Here is a 26,930-nt window from a genome sequence, read left to right as displayed (position 1 = left end):
TGATCTTGGGCAAGTTATCTAGCCTCTCTTTCTCTCCGTCCTTACCGCGAAGACCGTCATGCCTCCTCCAGGGATTGTTGGATTCAATGAAATCAAACAACTCATGCAACGACCAAGCAGGGTGCTTGGCATATCAGCAGACATTAGTGTCCTCCTATGAAGAGGTGTAAATATTAGGCCCCACCCATTGCTACCTGCCAAGAAAGAAAACAGGTTCCTGGCTTTCATTTCAGCAGGGCAGAAAAAGGAAATAAAAGCGTATATGCTAAGTAAGCAACCATGCAAAGTAACAAAAGGGCTTTGGCCTGGGTAATGTGCTGCTGGGTCTGGGCTCAGGACAGGATTCCGTGCCCAATTCCCCCCCCCCCCCCCCCNCCCCCCCCCCCCCGGGTATCCTGGCCCATTCCTCAGCGGGCCCGGCGCTGCTCCGGCTGCTTCTGTAAGGTACGGGAACCACCCTCCCAGCCTGTTTCGCGGGCTGCTAGGGCCGGCGGGTGCCCGGCGACAGGAGGTGTGGCGGCCCCTTTAAGCAGCAAAGCTCGTGTTGCAATCGCAGCCTTGGGGACCGGTCCTTTCCGGGGGGTGGAGCCTGTGCCTGTAGCGGCGGCCAACCAAAGCGCGGCATTTTCCGCGGGAGATCCGAATTTCGCGGCACGCAGATTGGCGCTAAAAAAAAAAAAAAAAAAGAAGAAGGAAAAAAGAGGCAGAGAAAGACTTGGGGACCAGAGAGCCAGGCGAGAGGGAGTCGGTGCAATCGGGCCCCCTTCCCCGTCTGAGCGCGTCGCGTCTCCTCCGAGCCCCCGGCGACCCCAGAGACCCCTGCTGGGAGCCAGCCAGACCCTAAGCGCCAAGGCCTTTCGGGGGCGCGGGGCGTCCCGGGTCGCCGCCGCCCTCGGGGCGGGACAGCCCCTGGCCGTGCCGCCGCCGCCGCTGGGCGATCTCCAAGCGGGGATCTCCAAGCGCTGCCCGGCTCGGCTCGGCTCGGCGGCGGGCCAGGAGGGGAGGGTCCGGCCTTGCCCCGCAGGCGTCCATTGGCGGCTTCCCCCGGCCTCCGCGCCATGCCTCCGGCCGTGTGAGCCTGGGCTCCGGAGCCCGCAGGTGCCCGCGGGAGCGCCAGGCCCAGTTGGGGAGGGGGCGCTGCGCTCGCCATGCTGCGAGGGCCCCGGGCCCTGGCTCCAGCTGCCGGGCCGCCCTCGAAGGGACTGCCCGCGATGAGCCCTACCGAGCTGTGGCCACCCGGCCTCAGCAGCCCCCAGCTCTGCCCGGCCACCACCACCTACTACACCTCGCTGTACCCGCAGACTGTGCCTCCCACTGCGGCGCCCGGCACCTGCCTCGACGCCACCCCCCACGGACCGGAGGGCCAAGCTGTGCGATGCGTGCCGGCTGGCCGGCTGCCGGTAATGCTGGGGACCTCCCCACCGCCGCCCACCGCTTCTCCCTGTGCTTTCGCGGGTGTGGGAAAGGAGGGAGGGGCGCCTGGGACCCAGTTTGAACGAAGCAGGTCGAGTTGGGGAGGGAAAAGAGATCTTTCAGCTTCCAGAACACCCCATTGCCCTGCATATCTGAGTAGAAGAGCCCTTCGTTTTTCGGACTTGGGATGAAATAACCTCATCCATTGGAGTGGAGCGTAATGAGCACAGGATTGGGAGTGAGGAGACCCAACCCACTCTACCCCCAGTGCACCGTGTGTCCTTGGGGAAGTCCACGGAGCCGACATTGCCACCGTTCCTTCATTCTTTCCTTCATTGTTTGGTCCAGAGACCGGTACTGGGCATCTGCTATGGTCCCGGTATAGGGCTTGGTCTGGGCTTACCGTGGGGACTTTAACACGAGGTCAGGGGTAGGGTGCCTCTCAGGTGGTCTGGCTTGGGCAGACTCTTAAATTTCCTGTACAGCCAACTCTTTCCCAATTATCTGCCCTATGTCTCTCTCCCAGGCCCAGTCTTCCCTCTTAGACAGCCAGTAGCAGGTGCAAATTGGGGGCAGCCCCCCTGGGTTTCCTATTCAGATGGACTTTTCCTTTCTCAAGCCCCCAGGCCATTACCAGGGAGGGCCCAAAGTGTGGTGGCACCAGGTACAGGGTGTGTTTTGTGGGAATGGAATTCCTGGAGCCCTTGAGAATGGAAACAACCTCAGGGTGGGGTGGGAAAAGCCCCGGGGGAATTGGGTGGTGGATGGGTGGTTTCTGGTCCTGACTGCCACTAATTCAGTGTGTCCCTGGACAAGTCTCAGCTTCGGTCTGGGCTTTCATTTCCTTAGCTTGAAAATGCATGTGTCCATGGGGGCACTTGGGCTAACTCATCTCAGGTCACTTCCAGCTTCTGGTCCTGGGTTTTGGAAAGAGGCTCCAGGGAGGGGAGATGGGGGTGCTATAGTTTGCTTCGTTGTGAGTGGTGAATAAGTTCAGGTACAGAGAGATAAGTCCAGCCCTCAGTGCTGTAGAGGCTTCTGGTTAGACTTTTGTCAGTGGACAGGCATAGACCCCCAGCCTTCCCTAGTTGCAGCAGGCACAAGTCCCTGCTACGGGAATCATGCTTTGCCCATGCTCAAGGCTTTAAACTTTCCAGAGCCCCTTCCTGCGCATGATTTCCAACGAGGAGGAAGGAGGCAGGGGGGCTATTCCCATTTCACAGGTCAAGCAGCCAAAGAAAACTGAGACTGGGTACCTATCTTATGTTTAGCATTTTACAACCTAACACAGTTTTGTACCCCAGGAAGTAGGAGGCATGAGTAGCTCCAGGGAGAAACTGAGGCACAGAGTGAGGATGTGATCTGTCCAAGGTCATACAGGGAGATGTATGTGGTCTCTTCCCTGCAGCCTTGACTTTACGCAGCACTGCCTGACCGAGGAGCTGGGTGCCCAGGGGGGGTGGGGAGAGGCTCGGTGGCGGGTGCATTCTCCTCTGGCCAGCTGCTTTCAGGCGCCCAGGCGGGGTTTCAGTGGCTGCGTTTCAGTAACAGCTGTGGTTTTGAACTGCTTCCCTCCCAGAGAAGCCCGAGTGCATCTGTCTGTAGCTCCCTCCCAGAGGGGCTCAGTGATCACAGCAAGAATGGTTCTCTTTTACTGAACGCCTCTCGTGTGCCAGGCACTGCTTGGAACTCTTCACGTTCCTTATCTTGGCCAAGATGCCTGGGATGAGGCATCTTACAGACGAGGAAACTGAGCAGAGACGTGAAGTCACTTGTCCAAGTCACAAGCCAAGAAGTGGGAGGGTCTCCTTGCATCAGACTACCCTAAAGTCCTGCCAGGGCCCCCTCTCCCATCAGATGCCCCATGGCCCCCAGCCTCATGGGCAGGTCTGGCCCCCTGCTTACTCATTTTACCAGGGTGTGACCTGGAACAGTTCCAGACCCAACCCAGGGTGTGGCTGCTTGGTTTGTGGCCAGGCTGCAAAGTGCAGGGTGAGTAGGGTTTGTTGGGGAGCTGCTGTTTAAAGGGACCTCAGGGATGGCAACCAAGTTCAATGACAGAATGAAGGCCTGAGCCCTGGTCTCCTCACTCCCTGTCTGGGGCTCTTGCCAGCACCGTCTGGGGAAGGCGTGGGATGTTCCTCTATGGAGTCCCTCGTCCAGCCAGGTACACACGAGATTCTGTCTCATTCCCACAGGACTCTGTGAAGAGGGTGGGACTCTGCACAGTTCTCCTTCCTTTCGTCTCTGTTTTCTGAATCCCCCTGAGAACCATGAAAGCAAAGTAACATTGTAAAGAACCACCATCCAGAGTGGGTGAGATGTGGAAAAGCAGGCTTCGGAGTGGTAGAGCTGGGATCTGGAACACTTACTCCTCCCCCCCTCCCCCCATCATCTAAATTAGGACATGGGACTTGGGAGAAACCCCGCTCCATCCCCTTTGTGACCTTGGGTAAGTCACTTGCCTCCTTCGAGCCCCACCTTTGTCACCTTGCCGCCCAGAGCGGGGTTGTGTCTGGTCATCTCCGACCCTCTCACTTCTGGGGCTGCCTGAGGAAGGAGCTTCACTCTTGTCCCTTGGGGTTGGCAAGGGGAGCTTGAATCCTAAGCAGGCCTTTAGGGGCTGCCTCCTAAGAGGGTCCAGGTTAGAGCCAGACTGGCCTTTGCTCTTGGCACAGCCCCGTCTCTTCAGCCTCCCTCTGAACTTTCCCCTTACTTCGCCCCTGGAGCCTTAGTGATAGCAGCTTCCGTGTGTGAGCAAAGCGCTTTGCTGCACTGTCACCGAGTCCCCGGCCCAGGGGGAGCAGATCATCCCCATTTTACAGGTGGGGTCCAGAGGTCAGTTGACCCGCTGAGCTCACCCAGCTAAGAAGGCGGAGGGCTAGATGGGAACCCAGAGGGGTCTGACTCCAAAGCCTTCGCTCAGGTTCTCCTTGGCCCTCATCTTTCTGGGCTTGTCATCTGCCACTTCTGTTCTGTAGGCTCAGGCCCATCCATGGGCTGCGCCCCAAGGTGTCAGGGAGATGTCCTTGGATGAGGGACATTTTGCTGCTTGGGGACGCTTGAAGTACAGGGTAAAGGGAGGGACAGTAAGGGAAGGGAGGGAACTGGTATGTGTATATAAAGTAATGGGGGCAGGTGGGCACAGCCAGGCCTTGGCTGAAGTTCTAGCAAAATCTGGGGGAATGTGTGCAAAAGAGCTGAGACGGCCTGGTACATGGCTTTGGAGTCAGACAATCCTGAGTTCAAACTCTGGCTCTGCCCTTTGTCTGTGTGACCTTGGGCTCATGGCTTACCCTCTCTGAGTCTCCATTTCTCTTCTGTCAAGAGAGATTGCCAATACTGGTGGTGCCGGACTGAGGAGCATGTGATAGGCCCAGTGCAGATACTCTGTTCAAGGTCCTTCCTTCTCCCCCCTCTGCAGGTAGTGAGCTTCTTCCTCGTGTTCTGTGACCTCAGCAGGGCCTGGCTCCTGTCGGCTGGGGGAAGTGGATGGGGCTGGGGAGACTCTGGGCTGCCCCACCTCTGCCTCGGGTAGAACTCAGCTTGACTTCTGTTCCTCTCCCTGCTCTTGGCATTCCTTCCTGGGGGATGGATGAAGGGTCCTGGGGTGGACAACTCCGATCAGGATTGATAAAGACGTTGAAGCTTACCTAGTCCCAGTTACTTCAACTGTTGAATGGGGCTTGGTGGTGCTGGGGAGACTTGGTGAGGTGATGAATGTTGGGGCTCGGCCCAGGGCACGTGGAAGGTCTCATTGAATGACGGGGCCTTTATCTAGAGGCAAGATTGGTCACATTCTCTAGAATCTAGGATCTCACCAGCTGAGAGGTTAGAAAAAGAATATTCCAGAGAGGAATGAGCAGGGAAGTGTTTGGATCATGTCCAGGTCTGGATAGGGGTGGGAGAGAGAAGCATCATATCCAGGCTCCTCAAACCAAGGAGCGGGTCTCCTGGAATCAGTCCAGGAGGACTTCCTGGAGGAGGCAGGAGTGGGGAGGGGAGCTGATAGCCGGAAGCGCTGTCACCACTTCCCACACCTGTCAGCCCAGCTGTGCTCAGCAGCAGTTAGAAGTCTCAGCCCTGCCGAGCATGACCTCACTGTCAAAGGTTAAAATAGGCCTCTCTGTCCCAACCAGCTCAGGGGTGTCTGGGTGATTAGGGGAGAGGGAGAGAAAGGAAATGCGCTCAGTGGCTCCCTGAAGGGTTTGTCAAGGAAGAGGCCAAGCCTGGATTTCAGGGAAGGGACTCTGCATTTTCTTTTCTTTTCTTTTTTTTTAAGATTTTATTTATTTATTCAACAGAGATAGAGACAGCCAGTGAGAGAGGGAACACAGCAGGGGGAGTGGGAGAGAAAGAAGCAGGCTTTTAGCAGAGGAGCCTGACGTGGGGCTCGATCCCAGAATGCCGGGATCACGCCCTGAGCAGAAGGCAGACGCTTAACCGCTGTGCCACCCAGGCGCCCCCTCTGCATTTTCTGAACACCTACCGTGTGCTGAGCCCCAGGCTGAGCCCTTTGCAGGAGTTATCTCCTTGATTCCTCATAATGGTCCCTTAAGGCAGGTGTTTTCTGCCCCATTTTACAGAGGAGGAAACTGAGGTTCCTGGACGTAGAGCACTTCCCTAGTCAGACACACGCACATTGAGTCCACGAAAGAGCTGGGAGAGTCAAGGCCAGGCCTCTGACCTATGCCCCAGTGCCCCAGTACCCTAGCCCTGCCCCTGCCCAGCCCTAACAGGAGAGAGGCCCCTTCCGGGCCAGTGCAGCTTCTGGGCCTAACTGGGGCCTGGTGCCAGTGGGGTGGAGAAGAGCAGATGGGTCTGTGGTTTGATTTCCCCAGCAGGTGTTTCCCAAGCTTGGCGGGAACAGGCAGGGGGAGCAGGGGGACCTCAGCTGTTTGTCCTTGAGATGCAGGGGAAGGATTCATTGTCTGCCCCTCTCAGCAAAGAAAGAATGGCAAATGGAGTCTATTCAGGAGGCCCTGGGGCCCTTGAGCTGGAGCCCAAACATGGGGGTGGGGAATGTTTGCTCTGCTTCCCGATGCGGGCACCTCCCGGGGGTGTGGCACGGAGCCAGGAAGTCCCCTGGGCCTGGGCGGATGCCCAGCCCCACCCTGATAAGGGCCAGCTGTGGGGCTGTGATGGGCACCCGGGCAGGCCGGGCCAGCTGCTCTTACACTTGTGGGGCGGGAGGCTCTCCCCAGCCTGATGTGGTTTGGGTCCTACCCACTCCTTCCTCCCTGCATCATTCTCTGGGCGTGGGGGTTGGGGGGTGGCAGATGTAGAAGTGACCTTGGGGCCCGGTATTAAGGAACCCTGAGCTCTTGGCCAGACTGGCTTCAGTCGTCCCCAGGAACCTGCACCTCAGGATAAGTGTCCTGTGCTCCTCAGAGAACGACTCCCTTTCCCCTGAAAGCTCACTTGTCGACTCACTGCTGTTTCCTCACCAAGTGCAGTGATGTTTCACCGGGACTGGTGGTAAACTGAGGCACAGAAAGCAGCTGCCTGTGGCCTCCCTGCTTTGATCCCGACTCGGGGAAAGACTGAAGGAGGAACAATTCTCAAACTTTGCCTCTGTCTCCTCTCTCCAAGGCCAAAAGGAAGCTGGACCTGGAGGGGATCGGGAGGCCCGCAGTCCCTGAATTCCGGACTCCCAAGGGGAAGTGCATTAGAGTGGACGGCCTCCCCAGCCCCAGAAGTAAGCCGTGCTGATGGAGTATCTAAGGGCAGGCTCAGGACGGGGGTGTGGGGGGGGGCAGGGGCAGAGGGCAGCAGCCCCACCCACGTCGGCAGGAGTGACACGTGTGGCATGCTTCCCGGGTTACAAGGCAGTTTCCTCTGCGCTCTCACGGGACCCTGCTGTCATTAGCACTCCCCCCGTTTCTCTGACGAGGCAGTTTGAGACTCAGGGCTTGAGTGACTTGCCCAAGGTCACACGGCTGGTGAGGGGGGCTGGGGGTCAGGACCCAAACCCAAGCTGGCACCGCATCTCCCCCACCACACACCACTCTCGTGACCTGAACGTGAGCTTACTCTTTCTTTAAAAAGGTTGTTGTATTTAGTTCAGTCTGACCTTTTCTAAAAGAGAGAATCCAGCTCCGAGAGGAGCGGGGCTAGCCAGGGTCTTTGTCCCACAGGCAGAGAGCTGAATGAGTGATGCCAAGGACAGTGAAGCTTGGATTGGTCTATTCTCGTGCCTCAGAGGTTAAGATCCAGAGGCCGCCCGGGTGGTGTCCTTTGAAAGCTAAGCTGCAGGGAATTTCTACTCCTGCCTCTTGATATGTTCAATCAATATCTTTTTTATTTTATTTTATTCATTTGAGAGAGAGAGAGACAGCCAGAGAGAGAGGGAACACAAGCAGGGAGAGGAGAGGAAGAAGCAGGCTCCCAGTGGAGGAGCCTGATGCGGGGCTCGATCCCCTAGCGCCAGGATCACGCCCTGAGCCGAAGGCAGACACTTAACGACTGAGCCACCCAGGCGCCCCTCAATCAATATCCTGATTCTAGCCAGAGTCTTAGAAACTTACGTTAGGGAAGACCAATAATTTGGGGGGTCAGAGACCTCATGAAGGAGGTCTGTCCCTGGGTGGGAAGCATGAGGGTCAGGAATTTGGGGGTCTGGACAGGGCTCTGGTCACTCTTGTGAGCCTTAGCTGTCTCATCTGTAAAACGAAGCCAGAAAGCTGACCCTCCCGTTGGCGGGTAGAGGCTGCCTGGAACGTTTTACTGAGAGATGCTAAGTGCGCTAATCGTTTAGTCGGATCTGCCGAGGGGGCAAAACCTGACCAAAACTGTGTGCCACATGCCTTCCATCCGTAAGTGAAGGGGTCCTAAAGTCCCCTTCCAGAGGAGTCTGAGGCTCTCCAAAACCCAGTTTCCAGAACTCCTTTGGCCGCTAGCTTGCCATATGACTTGCAAGTCACTGGATTGCCAAAGTCCTTTTGCGGTTCACGATGCCGTAGCTAGGATGTGGTCTTGTGACATCAACCTCATTAAGAAAGGATTTTTATTCATGAACCTGCCCTGTTGGACATTGCAGGACTGATTCGTTTCAGATAATCATTAGGCTACACGTGGAAAAAAAAAGCAAGTCGAAAAATGTGCTTGAATCCCAGCCCATCGTCCTCTTTCTCTCCTTACCCTAATTCCAGATTCTTGACATAGCTGGCAGGAGAGGGTAATGGTTAAGAAGAAAGACTCTGGAGCCAGGCTGCCTGGAGTTAAATCCCAGCTTTGTCCCTTTGAGCTGAGGGAGCTGAGCGAGTTACTTTACCCGTTCCTCAGTATCCTCATCCATAAAATGGGGATGGATGTACAGCAGCCTTACAGGGGGTTGTAAGGATTGAACTTGCTGTGTACGGAAAGTGCTTTGAACAGTGGCCTACACACAGCGTTTGTCATTGGTGCTGGTGGTATTGCTATGGCTGCCCGAAGCAATGGTGCAAAGGTGCTCTGAACCAGGAGTTCAGACGCTTGGTTTCCAGTCCTGCCCCTGCGCCTGACCGTGAGACCTTAAACAAGTCACCTTCCCTCTCTAGGTATCAGGTTCCCTGCCTGGCCAGTGGTGGCGAACGACCTTCTCGTCACGCTGCTCTGTAAACCGGAAAGTGGTTGCTCCTGTGTTCACGGGAAGGGTGGTGCTTCACAGGTCCTGATCCGTGGATGGGGCTCCCCAGGCGGGCTCTCCCTGAGTGGTGACCGGGCCCCTTTCCCCTTAGCCCCCAAGTCCCCCGGAGAGAAGACTCGGTATGACACTTCGCTGGGGCTGCTCACCAAGAAGTTCATTTACCTCTTGAGCGAATCCAAGGATGGGGTCCTGGACCTGAACTGGGCCGCCGAGGTGCTGGACGTGCAGAAACGCCGTATCTATGACATCACCAACGTGCTGGAGGGTATCCAGCTCATCCGTAAGAAGGCCAAGAACAACATCCAGTGGGTGTGAGTGCCTGCGCTGCGGCCGATGGCACCCGGGGGGGGGTGCACGTGCAGTGGGTGAAGGGGGGGGACGCGACATCCAGTGGGTGTGTGTCGGGGCTGGAGCTGAGACCTGCAAAGGCCGAAGAGGACCCCAACCTCTTGCGTTGGGGACCCCAAGATTCCCCTCTTCTAGCTTAAGGAAGTCCACTGGGAGCTGGGCTGTAGCAACCCACAGTCCTTTCCAGCTCTGAGATCTGAGTCCTCTGGGTACCTTTCTTCCTACGAAGACCAGAGCAGACGTGCAGAGAACCCAGGCAAGGCATGTGGAGGAGGCTGGGGTGGAGGGTGGACCGTGTTGAGAGCCCCTCAAAAGTGGGGTCAGGTTTGATTTGTTTCTTTTCCCTAGCCCAAGCCCCGAACTTCAGGCTCCATTCCTGACAGCTCCCTGGGAGCTAGGCAGGACCACTGATCGGCACAGCCCAGGGGGCAGCGTTGCAGACCACGCCAGTGGCCGCATTCTGGGGTTTCGCACCGTCTGTGTGGGTCTGCACGGCAGCCCTGGGGTTGGGGCCCCTGGATGTGGACTGAGGCTCATACTGGGGGACTGCTCTGTTCCCAGAGGCAGGGGAATGTTTGAAGACCCCACCCGGCCTGGGAAGCAGCAGCAGCTGGGGCAGGAGCTGAAGGAGCTGATGAGCACGGAGCAGGCCTTGGACCAGCTCATCCAGAGCTGCTCTCTGACCTTCAAGCACCTGACTGAGGACAAGGCCAACAAGAGATATCCTGCCTGGTGGGGGGAAGCGGTCGGGGAGCAGGGCCTTGTCGCCTGCGCACATCCATCCCGGGTTCGTGCACCATCGCCCCACAGCAGGAGCTCACCCTCTGGGCCCGGCATGTCTGTTTCTGCCTTCCTCGGTGGCTTTTCCTCACAAGTCTATCGAAGTTACTCTCGTTAGAAAAGCAAGTGCATTTCTTTAAATCTGGAAAATGGAGAAAAGAAAGAAGTAGTTGCCACCCTAACATAGCCATTGTTTCTCACCTGTGCACAGGGTACGTGTTATTAAATATAGTGTGGGTCTGCTGTACACGATAGTTCATATCCTGCCTTCCTCCACTTAGTGTATCACCGTAGGCAGGTTTTGTTTTGTTTTTTTAAGATTCAATTTATTTATTTGACAGAGAGTGGGAGAGAGAGTGAGAGAGAGCACAAGCAGGGGGAGCAGCAGAGGGAGAGGGAGAAGCAGACTCCCCACGGACCAGGGAGCCTGACGCAGGGTTTGATCCCAGGACCCTGAGATCACGACCTGAGCCAAAGGCAGACGGTTAACGACTGAGCCGCCCAGGCATCCCTACCATAGACAGTTTTTAATGTTGCTACGAATCCTCCCTATTTGCTTGATCCACATGGAATTGCTGCTATTGGACCATGTTTTTCAGAAACAGCGACCTCATGTGATTCAACCTCGTATCTAGAATGATTTGAGGCTGTCCTGCTCAGACTACATTCTGGTTTGTTGAGAAGGCCTAGAATCAACATCTAAATTGATTCAAGATTTCTGCTTTTATAAAGCAGGATTGTGATGACTATCTTTGTATAGAGAACATTTTCCTGTATTTTTTACTTATTTCCTTAGATTCTTAGGGTTGAAATTATAAACATGGACTTTGCTAAGGCTTTTCATACATTTTCCCCAAATGGTTCCACCGTCTCATTGGTTTTTGGATCTCATCTTGTATTTTTGGAAGGATGCCAGGCATCATGAGAAATATAAAGAAATAAGACAAGTCTTACTATCTGCTCAGAGGTAATGATCTAGTCTGCGAGGTAAAGTTTTTTTATTTTTATTTTTTTTAAGGTTTTATTTATTTGACAGAGGGAGACAGTGAGAGAGGGAACACAAGCAGGGGGAGCAGGAGTGGGAGAAGCAGGCTTCCTGCTGAGCAGGGAACCTGAGGCAGGGCTCGATCCCAGGACCCTGGGATCACGACCTGAGCCAAAGTCAGTCGCTTAATGACTGAGCCACCCAGGCGCTCCCCGCCTTTTTTATTTTTTAAGATTTTCTTTATTTATTTGAAAGAGAGAGACAGCACAAGCAGGGGGAGCAGCAGAGGGAAAAACAGACTTCCCGCTGAGCACGGAGCCTGGTACACATGGGGCTCAATCCCAGGATTCCAAGATCATGACCTGAGCTGAAGTCAGACACTCAAGCAACCGAGCCACCCAGGCGCCCAAGATAAAGTCTAAAAAATTGACATGAGGCAGCATTTAAAAAAAAAAAAATTTGATTAAAGGGGCGCCTGGGTAGCGCAGTCGTTAAGCGTCTGCCTTCGGCTCAGGGCGTGATCCCAGCGTACCAGGATTGAGTTCCACATTGGGCTCCTCCGCTGGGAGCCTGCTTCTCCCTCTCCCACTCCCCTGCTGTGTACCCTCTCTCGCTGGCTGTCTCTCTGTCACATAAATAAAATAAAATCTTAAAAAAAATTGATTAAAAAAATGATTTATACTCCCATTTGTTTTCTAAAGGGATCCAAGGTAACTTATGATATTAAAAGAACAGTTGATCATTTTTGGTTATTTCTAAGCTGTGTAAGGAGTGAAAAAGAGATGTTTAGAGGTTTAGCCTGGCATGCTAGGGGTTTGAATTTTTTTTTTTAAGATTTTATTTATTTATTTGACAGAGAGATAGCTAGCGAGAGAGGGAACATGGCAGGGGAGTGGGAGAGGAAGAAGCAGGCTCCCAGCGGAGGAGCCCAATGTGGAACTCGATCCCGGTACGCTGGGATCACGCCCTGAGCCGAAGGCAGACGCTTAACGACTGCACTACCCAGGCACCCCTAGGGGTTTGAATTTTGACCAGTTACTTCTCTTGACTCTCCTGTCCCTACACTGGCCTATGTGACTTACCAGGACATCCGTGCCGTTGGCAACTTTAAGGAGCAGACGGTGATCGCGGTCAAGGCCCCTCCCCAGACAAGACTGGAGGTGCCCGACAGGAGTGAGGTGAGGGGGGGACCATTTGGTGGAGAGCCAGTTGAGGAGGGTCCCAGGCTGCTCCGTAGGCTCTGTCCCTGGCACGGCCTGGCCCCAAGCTTCCCTGATCCATTCTGGTGCCCATAGCAAGATGGGTGGTCTCCAAGCTGGGGCAGAGATGGCGGGAGCTGGAAAGGACAACAGATGTCAGCTACCGGCCCAAGAAAATCTCTGCTCTTGGCACCTTTCTTCACCCACCTGCCCCTGCATTCCTGTGCCCACACACTGTGGGATTAGTGCCCACCATAATCCTTTCCTGCTAACCATGCGCGCCTAGGATAAGACCCAAATTCTTACTCCTTCCTTATGAGCCCCTCTGTGCTCTGACCTCACTAGCCTCTTCTCTCATGCTGCCCCATTGTGCCTTCGCTGCCGCCACGCTGACATCTCTGCAGTGTCCCCACCACACTAAGCTCGTGCCCAGTATAAGACCTTCTGATGCCTCTCTCTCCAGCTGAAACACTCGTCCCTTTTTCTGCCTGGTTTACTGCTAATTGTCCTACAGGTCTCAACTCAAACATCACTTCCTCAAGGAAGCCTTCCCTGATTACCCCCCTCCCCCAGATTTCATTACTACCTATGCTTTTCTTTTCTTTTCTTTCCTTTTTTTTGAAGATTTTATTTATTTGACAGAGAGCGAGTGAGCACACAAGCAGGGGGAGGGACAGAGGGAGAGGGAGAAGCAGGCTCTCTGCTGAGCAGGGAGCACGATGCAGGCTCGATCCCAGGACCCTGAGATCAGGACCCAAGCCAAAGGCAGACACGCAACCGACTGAGCCACCCAGGCGTCCCTGCCTGTGCTTTTCTACTGCACTTAAGCTCCATTTGCTGGGAGATGTTGGTGATTATGTGATTATGTTGTGCTTCACCTATTAGAGGGTAAGTGCCACAAAAGTGTGTTGCACGCCTGTGGTACCCCCAGCCCAGAGCTGGGCACATCATAAGTGCTCAGGAAATAATTCTTTTAATGGAAGGACATTAAGATACATGGGGCCCCACCCCTGCCTTGAAGAGCTCAGGACCTAGTGAGAAAAAGACCCAAGCAAGCAGTCACCTGGCCATTTATAGACTTAAGGTGCCCAGAGGGCCCAGACAAAGGACAGTGGGAGGAAGAGCCCATAGCTGGCTACAGGTGTGAGTTGCTAAAGAATGAACAGGATTTTTGTCAGGGGGAATAGGGGTAGACAGAGGGCCCTGCAGGGGCACCAGGGAGGAGACTGGAGTGTGTGCTGGAATGGCATGTGTGTAGCTGATGGTGGCAGGGAAGAAGCACTGGTAGGAAGGCCAAGTATCAGGACTCTTGGTTATAAGTAACAGAAAGCCAAGTCCAAATGGCTTAAGTCAGGGGTGAGGGGTGGAGGGGACTGTGGGGAACCAAGTGACAGGTCCAGAGGGAAGATTTGGAAATTACAGTCAAGGCTAGATGCTGGAATTCTAACTATGACTTTCGCTTCACCCCGTGCTCTCTGTCTTTCTCTGCCATTCTCTGTGCTGTTTCCATTCCCAGGTGGCCTCCCCTCTTCCAGGGGCAAAGGTAGCTTTCATGATCCCAGCCCCGAGAACCTAGAGGGAAGGGAGCTTCCATTTCCAAGTCCAGCACACGTCCTGGGTCTGATGCTAGGGGACTGAGCTGAGTGGCGTGCTTCCCTGAACTAGTCATGATCATTGTGACTTTCCCAGCCTGCACGCCAAGCTCACCCACTGAAGTTGGGAAAGGTGGCGTCCCCCAAAATTACATGACTTGAGAGTGGGAGAGGAGTGGTTTCCTGAAGGAAAATCAAGATATTCCCCCTCAGAGAAGGGAGCCTGAGGGCCAGACAGGCAGAAGGAGCAGGTGCCCAACCCCGGTCAGATGGGGCAGGGTCGGGGCCCAGCTTAGGAGCTGAGCTCGCTCACGTGGAGGATGGGAGCCCTGGGGGTCCGTCCGTTCACCCCAGCCCATGAGTGCCCAGCTGCCCAGAGCCGTGACCTGGCTTCTCCTCTTCCTCCAGGAGAACCTGCAGATATATTTGAAGAGCACGCAGGGGCCCATCGAAGTCTACCTGTGCCCAGAGGAAGTGCGGGACCCAGACAGCCCTGCCCAGGAGCCCCTCCCCCCCTCCTCCCCCCTTGGCCCCAGCCCTGACTCCACCCAGCCCAGCAGCAGCACTGACCCTGGGATGACAGAACCCACGGCATCCCCAGGTAGGACCCTCTGTCCAGAGGGACAGGAGGTGGGGAGAGCAAACAGCCTTAGAGCTTCCTCTCCTGTGGCAACATTTGCTGGGCAGCGAAGGGCAGCTCGCGCTCTATACTTCATAAAGCGTGTGTGTGTGTGTGTGTGTGTGTGTTCTTGTCTCAGTCGGGGGGCTGATGCTGCTCTGGGGCGGAGGGGTCCTGGGTTCAAATCCCCGTGTTTCCAGTTACCAGCTGTGTGACCTTGGGCAAGTCACGTGACCTCTCTTGGCCTTAGTCTCATCTGTAAGCTGGGCACAGTAATAATAGTATCTACTTTGTAGGTTGTGAGGATTGAATGAAACCGTATAGGTAAAGCCCTTGGGACGGTGCTCGGCAGAAACTGCTGGCGATTCTTCTCGTTGCTAACCTGCTAGAACCACACTTTTAGGATGACTCCTAATAGCACAGCTCCTGGCTCTCAGGAAGCCCGTGGTAAATAGGAACTACAGCTTTTGGAAGGCAGGCTGGACTAAGATTTCTTTTTTTAATTAATTAATTTTATCTTTATTTTATCACTCTTCTTTGTAACAAAGATTTTTTTAAACCATGACTCTATACTAGGTATATCTATGTTATCACATTACTCTTCACAGCAATTCTTGAGGTAGGCGCTGTTGTTCCCAGTTTAGAGATGAATAAACTGAGGCAGAGAGGTGCTGTGATGTGCCCAAGGTCTCCTAGTTGGGAGGCAACAGAACTGTGTCTTGACCCTCGGTCTCCACAGTCCTCTCACCATGAGGCTCGGAACAGATCAAGGAAGGGGCTCCTGACCGGAGCAGCTCCCCCCTGGCTAGGAGGTGGACCGTACAGCTAAAGCTGGCCATACGTGGCAGGAAGTAGCCCGAGGCAGTCACCAGGGAGCAAAGACGCAGGAGAGGTCCCAGGGAAGGATCTGAAAGGGGTAGAAGTGGGTGCCTGGGAAGGCCCTTCCCCCAGGATGGTTTTTGCCCTTTACTGGGCTCACACATCAGGTCAGACTGACAGATCCTTCGAGGCTATGGAGGCCAGTGTTCAACTTTCTGTTTCTTTAGCAGCAGAATTCCCTTAAGTAGAACTCTGGTGTTTAAACAAACCAGAGCTCAAACTGGTCTGACGGAAGAGGCTTGGTGGGGCGTCCACAGAACACGGGCTGGATTCCATTTCTTTAACTCAAGGGTCCCCACACTATTGCCTGCAGGCCAAATCTGGCCTGTTTTTAAGTGGCCCATGAGCTAAGAATGGTTTTCATATTTTTAAAGAGTTGGGGGGCAGGAGGAAAGTGACTGTGTGACAGAGACTGTAAGTATCTTGCAAATCGTAAAATACTACCCGGTCCTTTACAGAAGTTTGCTGAGCCCTGATCTAACTCAGCCCTTCATTTGACACATGAATAAGCTGAGGGTCAGAGAGGGCGAGTGACTTTCCTAAGGTCACACAGCAAGTTGGAAGCAGAGCTTGGACAAGAGCCCAGCTCCCCAGCTCTTCTCTGGTGATCTCTGCTGTGTCCCCGTCTGGTCAGGCGAGCCGGGCTTCTCCGTGCGCCAGCCATCTGTCCCTCCAGGCCCCTCCCAGGGCCAATCTCCCACAGCAGACCTGTGCCCCACCCTGTTTTCCCTCCTGCTTCGATCTGCCTTCCCACCCCACCGTCAACACGCACACAGCTCTCCGAGTTAGAACCACTTTCACTTCCGGTGTCCTCTGAGACCTGGGGCAGAGGTGGGGGACCCTCCCGCATAAGCAAGGGTGAGGTTTTCACCTCGGTTTTACGGATCAGTTGTACTCCCAGAAGGAGTAGAGGCTGACAGAGCGCTTGGTGGTGGGGCCAGCCCAGGAGCCAGCTCCGTGCCATGGGTGCCCTTCTCCACCCCTGCCATGTGGTCTCTCAGTGACATCCTTGTGAAGGGAACAGAAGGACATTTCCTGGAAAGCGTGTACACACACACACACACACGCACACACACACACACACTCTCCATGTTCTGGCCCGAAGCGGAGCCATTTTGAAGTCTGAGAGCCCGAAGCCACCCCCAGTCTGGGGACCCAGGTTCTGGCATCACCAGGGGGAAGTCACGAACCCTTGGGGGCCTCAGTGTCTCTCATCTGGCACAGAAGGGCTTGGGAGAAGGGTTGTGTCTGCCATGTCGCCGGGCGCTGACATTCTGAGGTAAGCATAAATGTCGCTCCCGCGCAGGAGGCCACGCTGGGGTGGGGTGGGGTTGAGTCTACACCTCGCCAGCCGTGCCTCGGTGGCTGTAGGCGAGTCACTTCGGCCCCTCAGAGCCACTGTCCTCACGTCTCTGAAACTGGGACCCTTGAAACTCCCTCACGACTCCGGGCGGGTTACGGGCACTGAGACAGCGAGAATGCGGTTTTGTTAAAAGCCTCTGCGAGCCGGGCGCCTGCGCCGTGGGGTTCGGAGACGCAGACGTGTGAGCAAGAGCGTTATAAGCGGGCGAGAGTGCAAGGTCCGCCCGCCGCAGAGGCTTCCGCGGCCCTTATCTCGTTGCTGTTCAGCACGTCAGGGAGGTGGAGCCTTATTTTTCCTCCCGAGTAAACTGAGGCTCCAGGTCCTACAGCTGGTGAGGGGGGGGCTGGGGTCCGAGCCCGGGGCCTCCCCCTCCTCCCAAGCCAAGCCTTTCACTAGAACCCCTGCAGGCCTCCACCACCCGCTAGAGAAACATGCCATTTTTTGCACTCACATACATTTCATTGGCTCCTTTGAGCCTCAGTTTCCCCATCGGCAAAGAGGGGTCCCAGTATAGCCTCCTGTGGGGCCCCTTGAGGAGGTGAAACGCGCCTCCCCTTGAGAGCAGGGCCGGCCACGGTAAGCCCTCTGCAAACCGGCATGCTTAGCGACAAGGGTTCTCTCCCTGCACCTATCATTGACTCCTCTCCGCACCCCTGCGGGGTGGGGACAATCGTCCCCATGTGAGAGGTGAGCAAACAGGCTCGTCCGCATTAAGTCACTTGCCCACAGATACACGGTGAGGAAGAGGCTGTTCAGGCCGACATGCCAGCACGGCTGTATTTTCCCAGGAATGTTTGGTTGGGGTTTAAGGCGTGACTCAAACAGTGAGATTCTGGGCACCGGGAAATATTTGGAGGGGATTTCCAGTGCCCTATTCGTCGTGCCGGTGTAGGAAGTCACCCTCCGACCTCTAAGGAGAAACGCACTTGGTGTGCTCGAAACAGCCGAGCCAGTGTAGCCAGAGAGGCTGGGTGTGAGCTGGAGGAGGGACCGAGGGAGCAGAAAGGCAGGCAGGCGCCAGACCAGGCAGGGCCTTCTCAGCGCTGGTGGAACTTGGTTTTTCTTCCCAACCATTTTTAAGCTAGAGCACAGACTTCCAGGGTCAAGGCAAGGTGACTGGTAGGGAGGCCCCAGCAGCGGTCTCGGTGAGAGACGATGGGCTAGCCCAGGATCACAGCAGCGGAATGGAAGAGAAATGGGCAGCTTGCAGAAATCATCCGGCTGTGAAAATGACCGATCGCACTGCCGGACTGGGTGCTGGGGAAATGGCAGCATTCTGTGTGATTCTCCGGCCTTTTGGCTTAGGCCGCTGCATGGGTGGTGGTCCGTTAACTGAGGGGGGAAGACCAGGAGTTTGGTATTGACATGCTAAGTTCTGGGGGAGCCGAGACATCCACGCAGAGGTGTTGCTGGAGCCCAGAGCTCGTGGGTGAGGTCCGAGCCAGAGGCGTCCGCTGCGAGTGGTAGGTCTAAGGGATTTAAAGCCGAGGGGTGGCTGTGGTCACCTGGGAAGACGGGAAGCCAGAGAGAGGAGTCTGAGGATGGAGCCGTAGGACCTTGAGGGCTTAGAAGTGAGGAAGAGGAGAAGGATCCAGCAAAGGGGATGGAGGAGAAGCAGCCAAGGAGGTGAGAAGAAACCCAGGAGAATCTAGTGTACTGGAGCCAAGTGAAGAAGGTGTTTCCAGAAGGTGTGAATAACGGTGCCAGATTCTGCTGGAGGGTCAAATAAGATGAGGCCGAGAACCGACCATTGGGTCCAGCAATAGGACGTCACTGGTCGACTGGCATGGTGGACACAGACCCCAGGTTGGAGTAGGTTGAAGAGTGAATCGTGGTGGGAAAGTAGAGGGTGACCCCGGGCAATTCTTGATGAATTTTGCTATGAAAAGGAGCAGCACACTGGGCTGGGAACTGGAGAGGGTCATGAGGTCGGGGAGGATGCTTTTTAAAGACAGGAGTCATTAGAATGTGTCTGTGTAATGATAGAAATGATCTGAGAGAGAGAGAGAGATTGGTGATGCAGGAAACCAAGGATGTGGTTCCAGGGGCCAGAGCCTTGACGGTGAGAGGTGTGAGGGTTTTTTGGCTTTTGTAAAGATTTTTATTTTTAAGTAATCTCTACACCTAACGTAGGGCTCAAACTTACAACCCTGAGATCAAGAGTCGTGTGCTCTTCCAACGGAGCCAGCCAGGCCCCCCAAGTGGGTAGGGTTTGGAGAGCAAGAGATCCCACCTCCTTCGAGAGGAGAGAGAATGAGGGCAGTGGCTAGAGCTGTGCCAGGAGAGGGAGAGTGGGCCCTGCGATTGGGTGTGGGGCAGGTTAGGAGAGAAGCAGCACACTCGTCCAGAAAACGGGGGAGGGCTCTTCCTGGGCTCCGAGGTCTGACCAGAGGCTTTCGGGCACCAGGTCCAGGTATGATCTCTGTCTGCTTGTCTCCAGCTCCAGCGCTGACTCCCCAGCAGGTCCCGCAGCCGCCCGCGCCCCCGCCCCCACCGCTGGTCCCCCTGGAGGCCACGGACAGCATGCTGGAACTGCCGCACCCACTTCTACAGCAGACTGAGGACCAGTTCCTGTCCCCGAGCCTGCCGTGCAGCTCACCCCTGATCAGCTTCTCCCCGCCCCTGGACCAGGACGACTACCTGTGGGGCTTGGACGGGGGTGAGGGCATCAGTGACCTCTTCGACTCCTACGACCTCGGGGACCTGCTGATTAATTGAGTGGCCCTGCCTGCCCCCAGCAGCCCGCCCCTGGCTCTACCTCCTCACAGACTGACAGGCCCTCTGCCCACACAGGGACGTGGGACACAAGGTGCTGCCCTCAGGGTAGGGGGGCCTCTTCTCTTTCTTACCCCCTGCCAGCCGAAGTTGTCTCAGCCAGAGTGGGGAGGTACGTAGAGGATTTGGGTGAGGAGTGTATCAGGAGTTGGGTCCTCTCTTTCCTCATGGAAGCTGGGCCTGGGGAGGCCCACCCAGCTTCTGACCTCTGACCTCCCACATGAAGGGCCACAGGTGAGGCAAACAGGTCCAGGGAAAGGCCCTGCCCCTGCCTTTTGGGAGGAATTAGGACCCTGAGTTTATCAAGAAGCACTTAATGCCTTTGTATTTATTTCAGGTTGAGTTTTGTTTGTTTGTCTTCCCTGAGTTTTTAGCAGGGAGATTGTTCTAGTTTCTAGTAAGACTTCTCAGACAGGCTCAGTGCTGTCCACGGTCCAGGGGCAGGCCAGGGCTTCCAGGGCCCCCAGCCAGGTCCCCGATTTCCCCGTAGCAGTGGGCTGGGTCTCTGGGGGGGCTCTCCGGTCTGCTAGAACGCTACCTGCACTTAGGCCTCGTAATTCTAGTAAGTGGTGGCTGCAGGCCCTCGGGCTCCACCTGCCCGTGGTCTCCCGCTGAGGCGGCAGCCTTGGGTTCCTGGTCTCCTCTGTCCCAGAGGGGTCGCAGGGAGCCATCCCAGGGCTGGCGGCATCGAGGCTGCAGTTACGGAGACCCACTTCCTATGGAATTCCCTACCTCTCCGTCCCCTTACAACACGGAAAACGACCCTCTAGGGAGTCAACACTGAAAGCCCCCCCTCCGCCCCCCGAGAAACATGGACAGGAACGTGGAAGCTGCTACAGGCCTGCTGAGGGCACCTTTCCTCCATTTGTGCCTCTTGCTTGGGCCAGGTGCTGTCTTACACCGAGCTCCTGGCAGGGAGTGGCAGGCAAGAAACTGCCAGAAAGCACACCCTCTGGTAGCAGCTGGTATCATCCTCCCCTTCCCTGGAAGGATTTTTTTCTTCATTGAAGGGAGTCATTCTTTAAGGATCTGCTCTCCCCTGCAGCTCTCACATAGACCTCCCCCACCCCAGGACAGACCGTGACCAGGATTTGGTGGCATTTTGGCTCCTTTTGTCACTGGAATGCCAAAGGGCTGACAGGGAGGAGTCTTCATTGCAGACCAGACCTTGGCAGCTGATGGGGAGACAGGCTTATGTTACCTCTTCAGGCTTAGGGTCCTGAGAAGGTCTCTTGCCCTGCCCCCACCCCCAGAGGCTTGACCATCCCACAGTGTCTCTGAAGCCCACTTTGTGGGGGAGGGGGTCAGCTCTCCTCCCCACCCAACCTGGGATGAGGCTGCTCAGGGCTGAACCAAGGCTGTGCCCTCTGGAGAGAGGCCGCCAGGGATGGTGGTCTAAGAGGCCCACCGCCCACCCTCAGGGAGCTAGGTTTCCTCAGGGGCTCAGCTGGGCAGCACTTTTTTTTTTTTTTTTAAGTTTGTAGCATTAAGTTGGTTTTAAATATGAAGTTGGCCTCATGGGCTGGCTCCTGAGCTCACCGGAGGCTGGCGTCTGAAGCTGGGGAGGTGGACTTCTTTGGGGGTGGGGTCCGATGTGAGCTAATGCCCAGACGGGGATGGTGTGCCTTGTCATTTTTGCAACTTCCCGGGCCCCTCACTGTGCCCTCTCAGGAGCAGATGTCCAGCTCTGGAAACAGGGCTAATTTTGTATGCTTTACAGAGATGCTTTTGGTCTCCTCTCCCCAGATACTCACAGGGGGTCTCATCAGAAGCCTGTTTGGCAGCCCACTATGTCAGGGTCAAGGGACTACCTTGGCCTTTGGGCAAGGGACAGGAGTGTTGCATGGAATCTGGTTGGGGGCATATGGGGCTGAGATGGCCTTGCTGTTCTGAGGTCTCTCGTCTGCCATTGAGGCATGTCCCATCTCTGAAGACAGAGACGTTTGACTTCCATGCCTTTGGCTTTGTCTAGAGTTTTCTCCTAGAATTGAATCAGAGAAAAAGGAGAAGAGGCCTGCAGGACCCACCGGGAATGAGTTTAACAGTAAAGTCGGGCTAGAATTCGAGCTCATTCCCCAAACGCTGAGCCATAGTGTTGGACAGAGGGGCTGCTCCTCGGGCCCAAGGCCTGTACCCTGAGCAGCTGCCCCTGTTCTGTGCTATCCCCTCCATACCCTGCCTGGCCCCGGGGCTGGACAGCCCAGGCCAAGCCTCAGGCTGTGGGGGGTGACAAGCTCATGCCTCTTTCTTGCCAGTGACACTTGAAACCTCTCAAGAGTTCCATCAAGTGCTTTAAGCATGCCTTTTGGATGGTATTTCCTTTAGGGGCCATGTAAACTTTAGGACTAGGGAGGAAGAAAAGCTACTTTTCTTTCTGAGGTACATTATTTCTGCCAGGACATTTCCCAGCCCCAAGTCCCCTGTGTCCCCGGGGGCACCAGAGGCTTGGAGACTCCAGGGAACTCAGTAGCATTACGTTGTGCGTAGAGTTGGAGATTCAGAGAGATTTCTTAAAACCAGGGACGTGCTCCCATGTCCCTTCCCATGAAAAATATTTGCTAGACCCGTGTGGTGTCCCTTCTCTGCAGCAATGCTGTGGTTGGACTGAGGTTGCTGTGGGAGGACGAGGGGGATGGTGGAGCTCAGAAAGCTGGTTCTGGGAGAGGATTGGCTTGACTTTCTGTCCCCCAGCATTCTCAGCCTCAGTTTTGCAGTGTTTCATTCCTAGTAAAAGCGTCTGGGTGTTCCCGCCTCAGCGTCGCGTGGCTTTAGTGCGTTTGAAGTGAAAGCCTTTTGGGGTTGTTTGCAAGCAGCTGTCTGATTCTCATCATTGTGTCCCAGGGTCCCCACCTCAGCCTGGGACTCTGTTCTCGCACGAGGACCCTTGGTGACCAGAAGCCCAGCCAGCCCACGGGCTCCTGGGTGAGGGAAGAAGCCTGGTAGATGGCAGGTGTGTCTTGAGGGTGATTAGGCCCAAGGGCACCTGGTCCCTGTGCTGGGACTCTACACAGGTCACTTCCCTCTGGTCTGGTTTTTGCCCCGGGTCCTGCCTTGATGAACACCATGTAAACCTCCTGTGCTGTGATAATCGGGCATTAAATGGCAACTCTGGACACCTTGATTCTTGTGCGTTCTGAAGATCATTACCAAGTGTGGGTCTGGTCCTCCGAGGTCGAAGGTGGGGACTATCCTGACCACCTGGCTGATTTCTCCCCAGAAACAGCCTCCCTTTCCCACACTGGCTTACTACCAAGCCTGAAATCTCACCAAGACACTGAAAAGTTAGCGGTACCCGGATTGAAAATGTGAGCGCCTCCCCTGCTCTGTCTCCACACCTCTCAGCTGGACAGTTTGGAAAGCTCGCGACCCATTCTTCTCCATCCCATCCTTCGTATCAGTGGCTGTCAAAGTGTGGTCCTCAGACCAGCATTACCTGGGAACTTGTGAGAAAGGCATATTCACAGGCTCTGCCCCAGACCTTCTGGAACTCAGGGTGGGACCCAGAATCTGTAGCTTGGTGAGCCCTTCAGGAGATTCTAATGCAGCTGAAATTTGGGTACTCATCCCCTCCATCACCCCAGAGTTCCCTCGAAAATGCCGTTCTGATCGTGTCTCTCCTATTTAATGGATGGTTCCTCTCTGCCCTCATGGCCTTTTCAGTTGGCATAAAAGTCCATTTACAACAAGACCAGTGGCTTACCCTACCTCTCCAGCCTCACTGGCCCCTCCATCCCACCATCCATAGCCACACTGGACTTTTTAGTCCCTAAAGATAGGTTTTCCCTCTGCAGGGCCTCTATACACACTGCTCACTTCACCCAGCATGCCCTTCCCTCCATTTCAACTGAGCAGGTGCCCGCTCAGAGCCTTTTTTTCATAGAGTTTTCTCAGATGCTAACATGCTAACATGTAACCATTAATACTTTGTACACAGATATGGTTATTTATGGGTTATTGAATACCTACTGTGTGTCAGGAACTGAGGAGATAGAAGTAAATAAAAATAGCCCCTATCCTTGGGATGTTTATTAAGACAGAGATGTATAAAAATACAATTACAAATAACGTGATAGTTGCAGTAACATACATTATGGGAGGGGGAAGGTGGTCATAGGGAAGGCTTCCTGGAGAAGGTGATGCCCAAACTATGACTTAAAGGATAAACAGGAGTGGCCTGGAGTTAGGGCATATGGGGGACGGGGATGTCCCTTCGAAGCAGAGCAGTGAATATCTTCTGTCATTCAGCAGACAGGAGAGGTTCAAGGAGAACCGTCCGCTGCCCCAGCTCTGCCAGTTTGGAGCTCTTGCCCTAGGAAAGCCTACCGAGCGAGCCAAAGAAGTCGACACAAACCCTGAGGGAATGGAAGAGGGGGACTAGGTTAGACCATTAGGGGACTATGACTAATGAGAAGGGTGTGGAACTGGACACCAAGAAGTCAGTTTACATGCAAGGCAGGAAGACAATCTCATCCAGGTAAGTTAAGCCAGGTCTGAAGCTTGGGACGTGAGCAAAGACAAGGGAACTTAAAAAGATGTCATGTATTGAGTGTTATGGGTATCTGGGCCCAGTGCCATGCTAAGTCCTTCACACATCATAATCTCCCTGACTTTATGAAGTCAGTGTTATTACCACCACTTTATAGAGGAAGAAACAGTTTAAATGTGTTCTCCAGTAACCCTCATACTTAGCTGGTGGGAATGTAAAAGGCTACTGCCACTTGGAAACCATTTTGGCAGGTCCTCAAAAAGATAAAACTACCGGGGCGTCCGGGTGGTTCAGGCAGTTAAGGTTCCGACTCTTGATTTTGGCTCTGGTCATGATCTCAGGGTCCTGGGATCGAGCGGGAGTCCAGCTCCGTGCCTCTCCACTGCCTCTCCCCCTGCTCCCTCTCTCTTTCTCTCTCTGTCTTTCAAATGAATAAATCTTAAAACAGATAGAACTACCACAGGACCCAGGAATTCCACCCGTAGGTGTCTACTCAAAAGAAACAAAAGCATGTCCCTGCAAAGACAAGACTTGCACCTGAGTGTTTATAGCAGCGTTATTCATAGTAGCCCCAAACTGGAAACACCGAACTATCCATCAGTTGGCTCTTCTGAATAGAGTTGCAAAAATCCTCAATAAAATACTAGCAAGCCAAATCCAGCAACATATAAATAAAAAGGACTATACGTCATGGGTTTTATCCCAGAAATGCAAGGTTGGTCTAAAGTCTGAAAATTAGGGGCACCTGGGTGGCTCAGTCAGTTGAGCCTCTGACTCTTGACTTCAGCTCAGGTCATGATCTCAGGGTTGTGAGATCAAGCTCCATGTCGGGCTCTGCGCTGAGTGTGGATTCTCTCTCTCCCTCTTCCCTTCCCTGTCTGCCACTTGCAGGTGATTTCTCTCTGTCTTAAAAAGAGAGGCACCTGGGTGGGTCAGTCAGTTAAGCGTCTGCCTTTGGCTCAGGTCATGATTCCCGGGTCCTGGGATGGGGCAGCGTAGGGCTCCCTGCTCAGTGGGGAGCCTGCTTCTTCCTCTGCCCCTCCCTCTGCTCGTGCTCTCTCTCTCTCTCTCTCTCTCATAAATAAAAGCCTTTTAAAAATCTGAATACCGACGAAGGTAATGTACCATATCAGTAGAATGGAGGATAAAAACCACACGATCATCTCAATAGATGCAGAAAAAAACATTTAACAAAATTCAGTGCCACTTCACGGTTTAGAAAAAGAACACCCTCGTACGCCTGAACCCACTACAACCCCGTATGCTTATTATGCTCGACAAACTAGGGATAGAAGGAAACTTTCTCAACCTGATAAAGAACATCTATGAGAAGCCCACAGCTAGCATCATGCTTAATTGTGAAATACCAAATGCTTTTGCACCTAGATCAGAAACAAGATAAGGATGTCTACTCCCTCCTTTTCTGTTCAACATTGTACTGGAGGTTCTTACCAGGGCAATTAGGCAAGAAAATTAAATAAAAGGCATGCAGATGGGAAATAGAAACTAGCCCTATTTGCAGGTAACATGATCTTGTATATAGAAAATCTTAAGGAAGCCACTGAAAAATATAAAACTAATAAATGAGTTCAGTGAGGTTGTAGGATACAAAATCAACATAGAACAATCAGTTATATTTCTACACACTAGGGATGAACAATGCAAAAAATGAAATTAAGTAAACAATTTACAGTAGCATGAAAAATAATAAAATAGTTAAGAATAAGGTTAACAAAAGAAGTGCAAAACATATATTCTGAGAACTACAAAGCATTGTTGGAAGAAATTGAAGAGCACCCAATAAATGAAAAGACCACTCAGTAATAAAATATAAATAACCCAATTAAAAAATGGTCAAAAGATATGAATAAACATTTCTCCAAAGAAGATATACAAATGGCCAATAAGCACATGAAAAGACGGTGAACATTAGCCTCCCATCAGAAAAATGTAAATCAAAGCCATGAGATATTGGGGCGCCTGCTGGCTCAGTTGGTAGAGCGTGAGACCCTCGATCTCAGGGTTGTAAGTTCCAGCCCCACGTTGGGGGTAGATATAACTTAAAAAGAAAAAAAAACTACGAGATCTCACCTCATATCTATTAGGATGGCAATAATCAAAAAGACAGTAACAAGGCGAGGAAGTGGAGAAATTGGAGCCCTTGGACATTGTTAGTGGGGATGTCGAATATTACAGCCACTTTGAAAAAAGTTTGGCAGTTTCTCAGAAAATTCAACATAGAACCACCATGCAGCCCAAATAATTTCACTCCTAGGTATATACCCAAGAGACATAAGCACATATGCATGTCCACACAAAAACTACACAAATGTTTGTAGCAGCATTATTTATAATAGCCCAAGAATGAAACAACCCAGATGTCTATCAACTGATGAATGGACAAATGAAATATAGTATATCTATATAACGGAATATTATTTAACAATAAAACAACATAACGTACTGATACCTGCTACAACATGGATGAACCATGAAAACATAAGTGAAAGATGCCAGACACAAATGGCCACATATTATATGATTTCATTTATACTAAATGCCCAGAATAGGGGCGCCTGGGTGGCTCAGTCGGTTAAGCATTTGCCTTCCACTCAGGTCATGATCCCAAGGTCCTGGGATTGAGCCCTGTGTCAGGCTCCCTGCTCAGCGGGGAGTCTGCTTATCCCTCTCCTTCTACCCCTCCCTTTGCTCATGCTCTTTCCCTCTCTCTCAAATAAATAAATAAAATCCTAAAAAAAAATGCATACTAAATGCCCAGAATAGGTAAATCTATAGAGACTGAAGGTAGATTAGTGGTTGCTTAAGACTTTAGAGGGAGGGGGGGTGCGTGGGTGGTGCAGTTG

The 26,930-nt window shown here is 53.7% G+C and overlaps 1 protein-coding gene across 2 annotated transcripts; it reads left to right on the top strand.

Annotated features, from left to right (window-relative positions):
* The first annotated feature begins 659 nt into the window (after nt 1–659).
* Nucleotides 660–22,701, top strand: E2F2 (E2F transcription factor 2). 2 transcript variants are annotated; one of them, XM_034646371.1, is made up of 7 exons: nt 660–1,400; nt 7,006–7,111; nt 9,132–9,345; nt 9,950–10,108; nt 12,217–12,331; nt 14,353–14,545; nt 19,246–22,701. In XM_034646371.1, exons 1-7 carry the CDS (start codon nt 1,149–1,151, stop codon nt 19,521–19,523), a joined length of 1,317 nt encoding a protein of 438 aa, XP_034502262.1. In that variant the 5' UTR covers nt 660–1,148; the 3' UTR covers nt 19,524–22,701. The 2 variants fall into 2 exon arrangements, with proteins under 2 accessions (XP_034502262.1, XP_002913315.1); XM_002913269.4 differs by having other exon boundaries at nt 665–1,400; nt 9,132–9,351.
* Nucleotides 22,702–26,930: the final 4,229 nt, after the last annotated feature.

The sequence above is a fragment of the Ailuropoda melanoleuca genome, chromosome 2, assembly GCF_002007445.2.
Source record: "Ailuropoda melanoleuca isolate Jingjing chromosome 2, ASM200744v2, whole genome shotgun sequence".
NCBI lineage: Eukaryota > Metazoa > Chordata > Mammalia > Carnivora > Ursidae > Ailuropoda > Ailuropoda melanoleuca.
The sequence above is the reverse complement of the archived record's forward strand: the minus strand, read 5'-3'. Positions and strand labels throughout refer to the sequence as shown.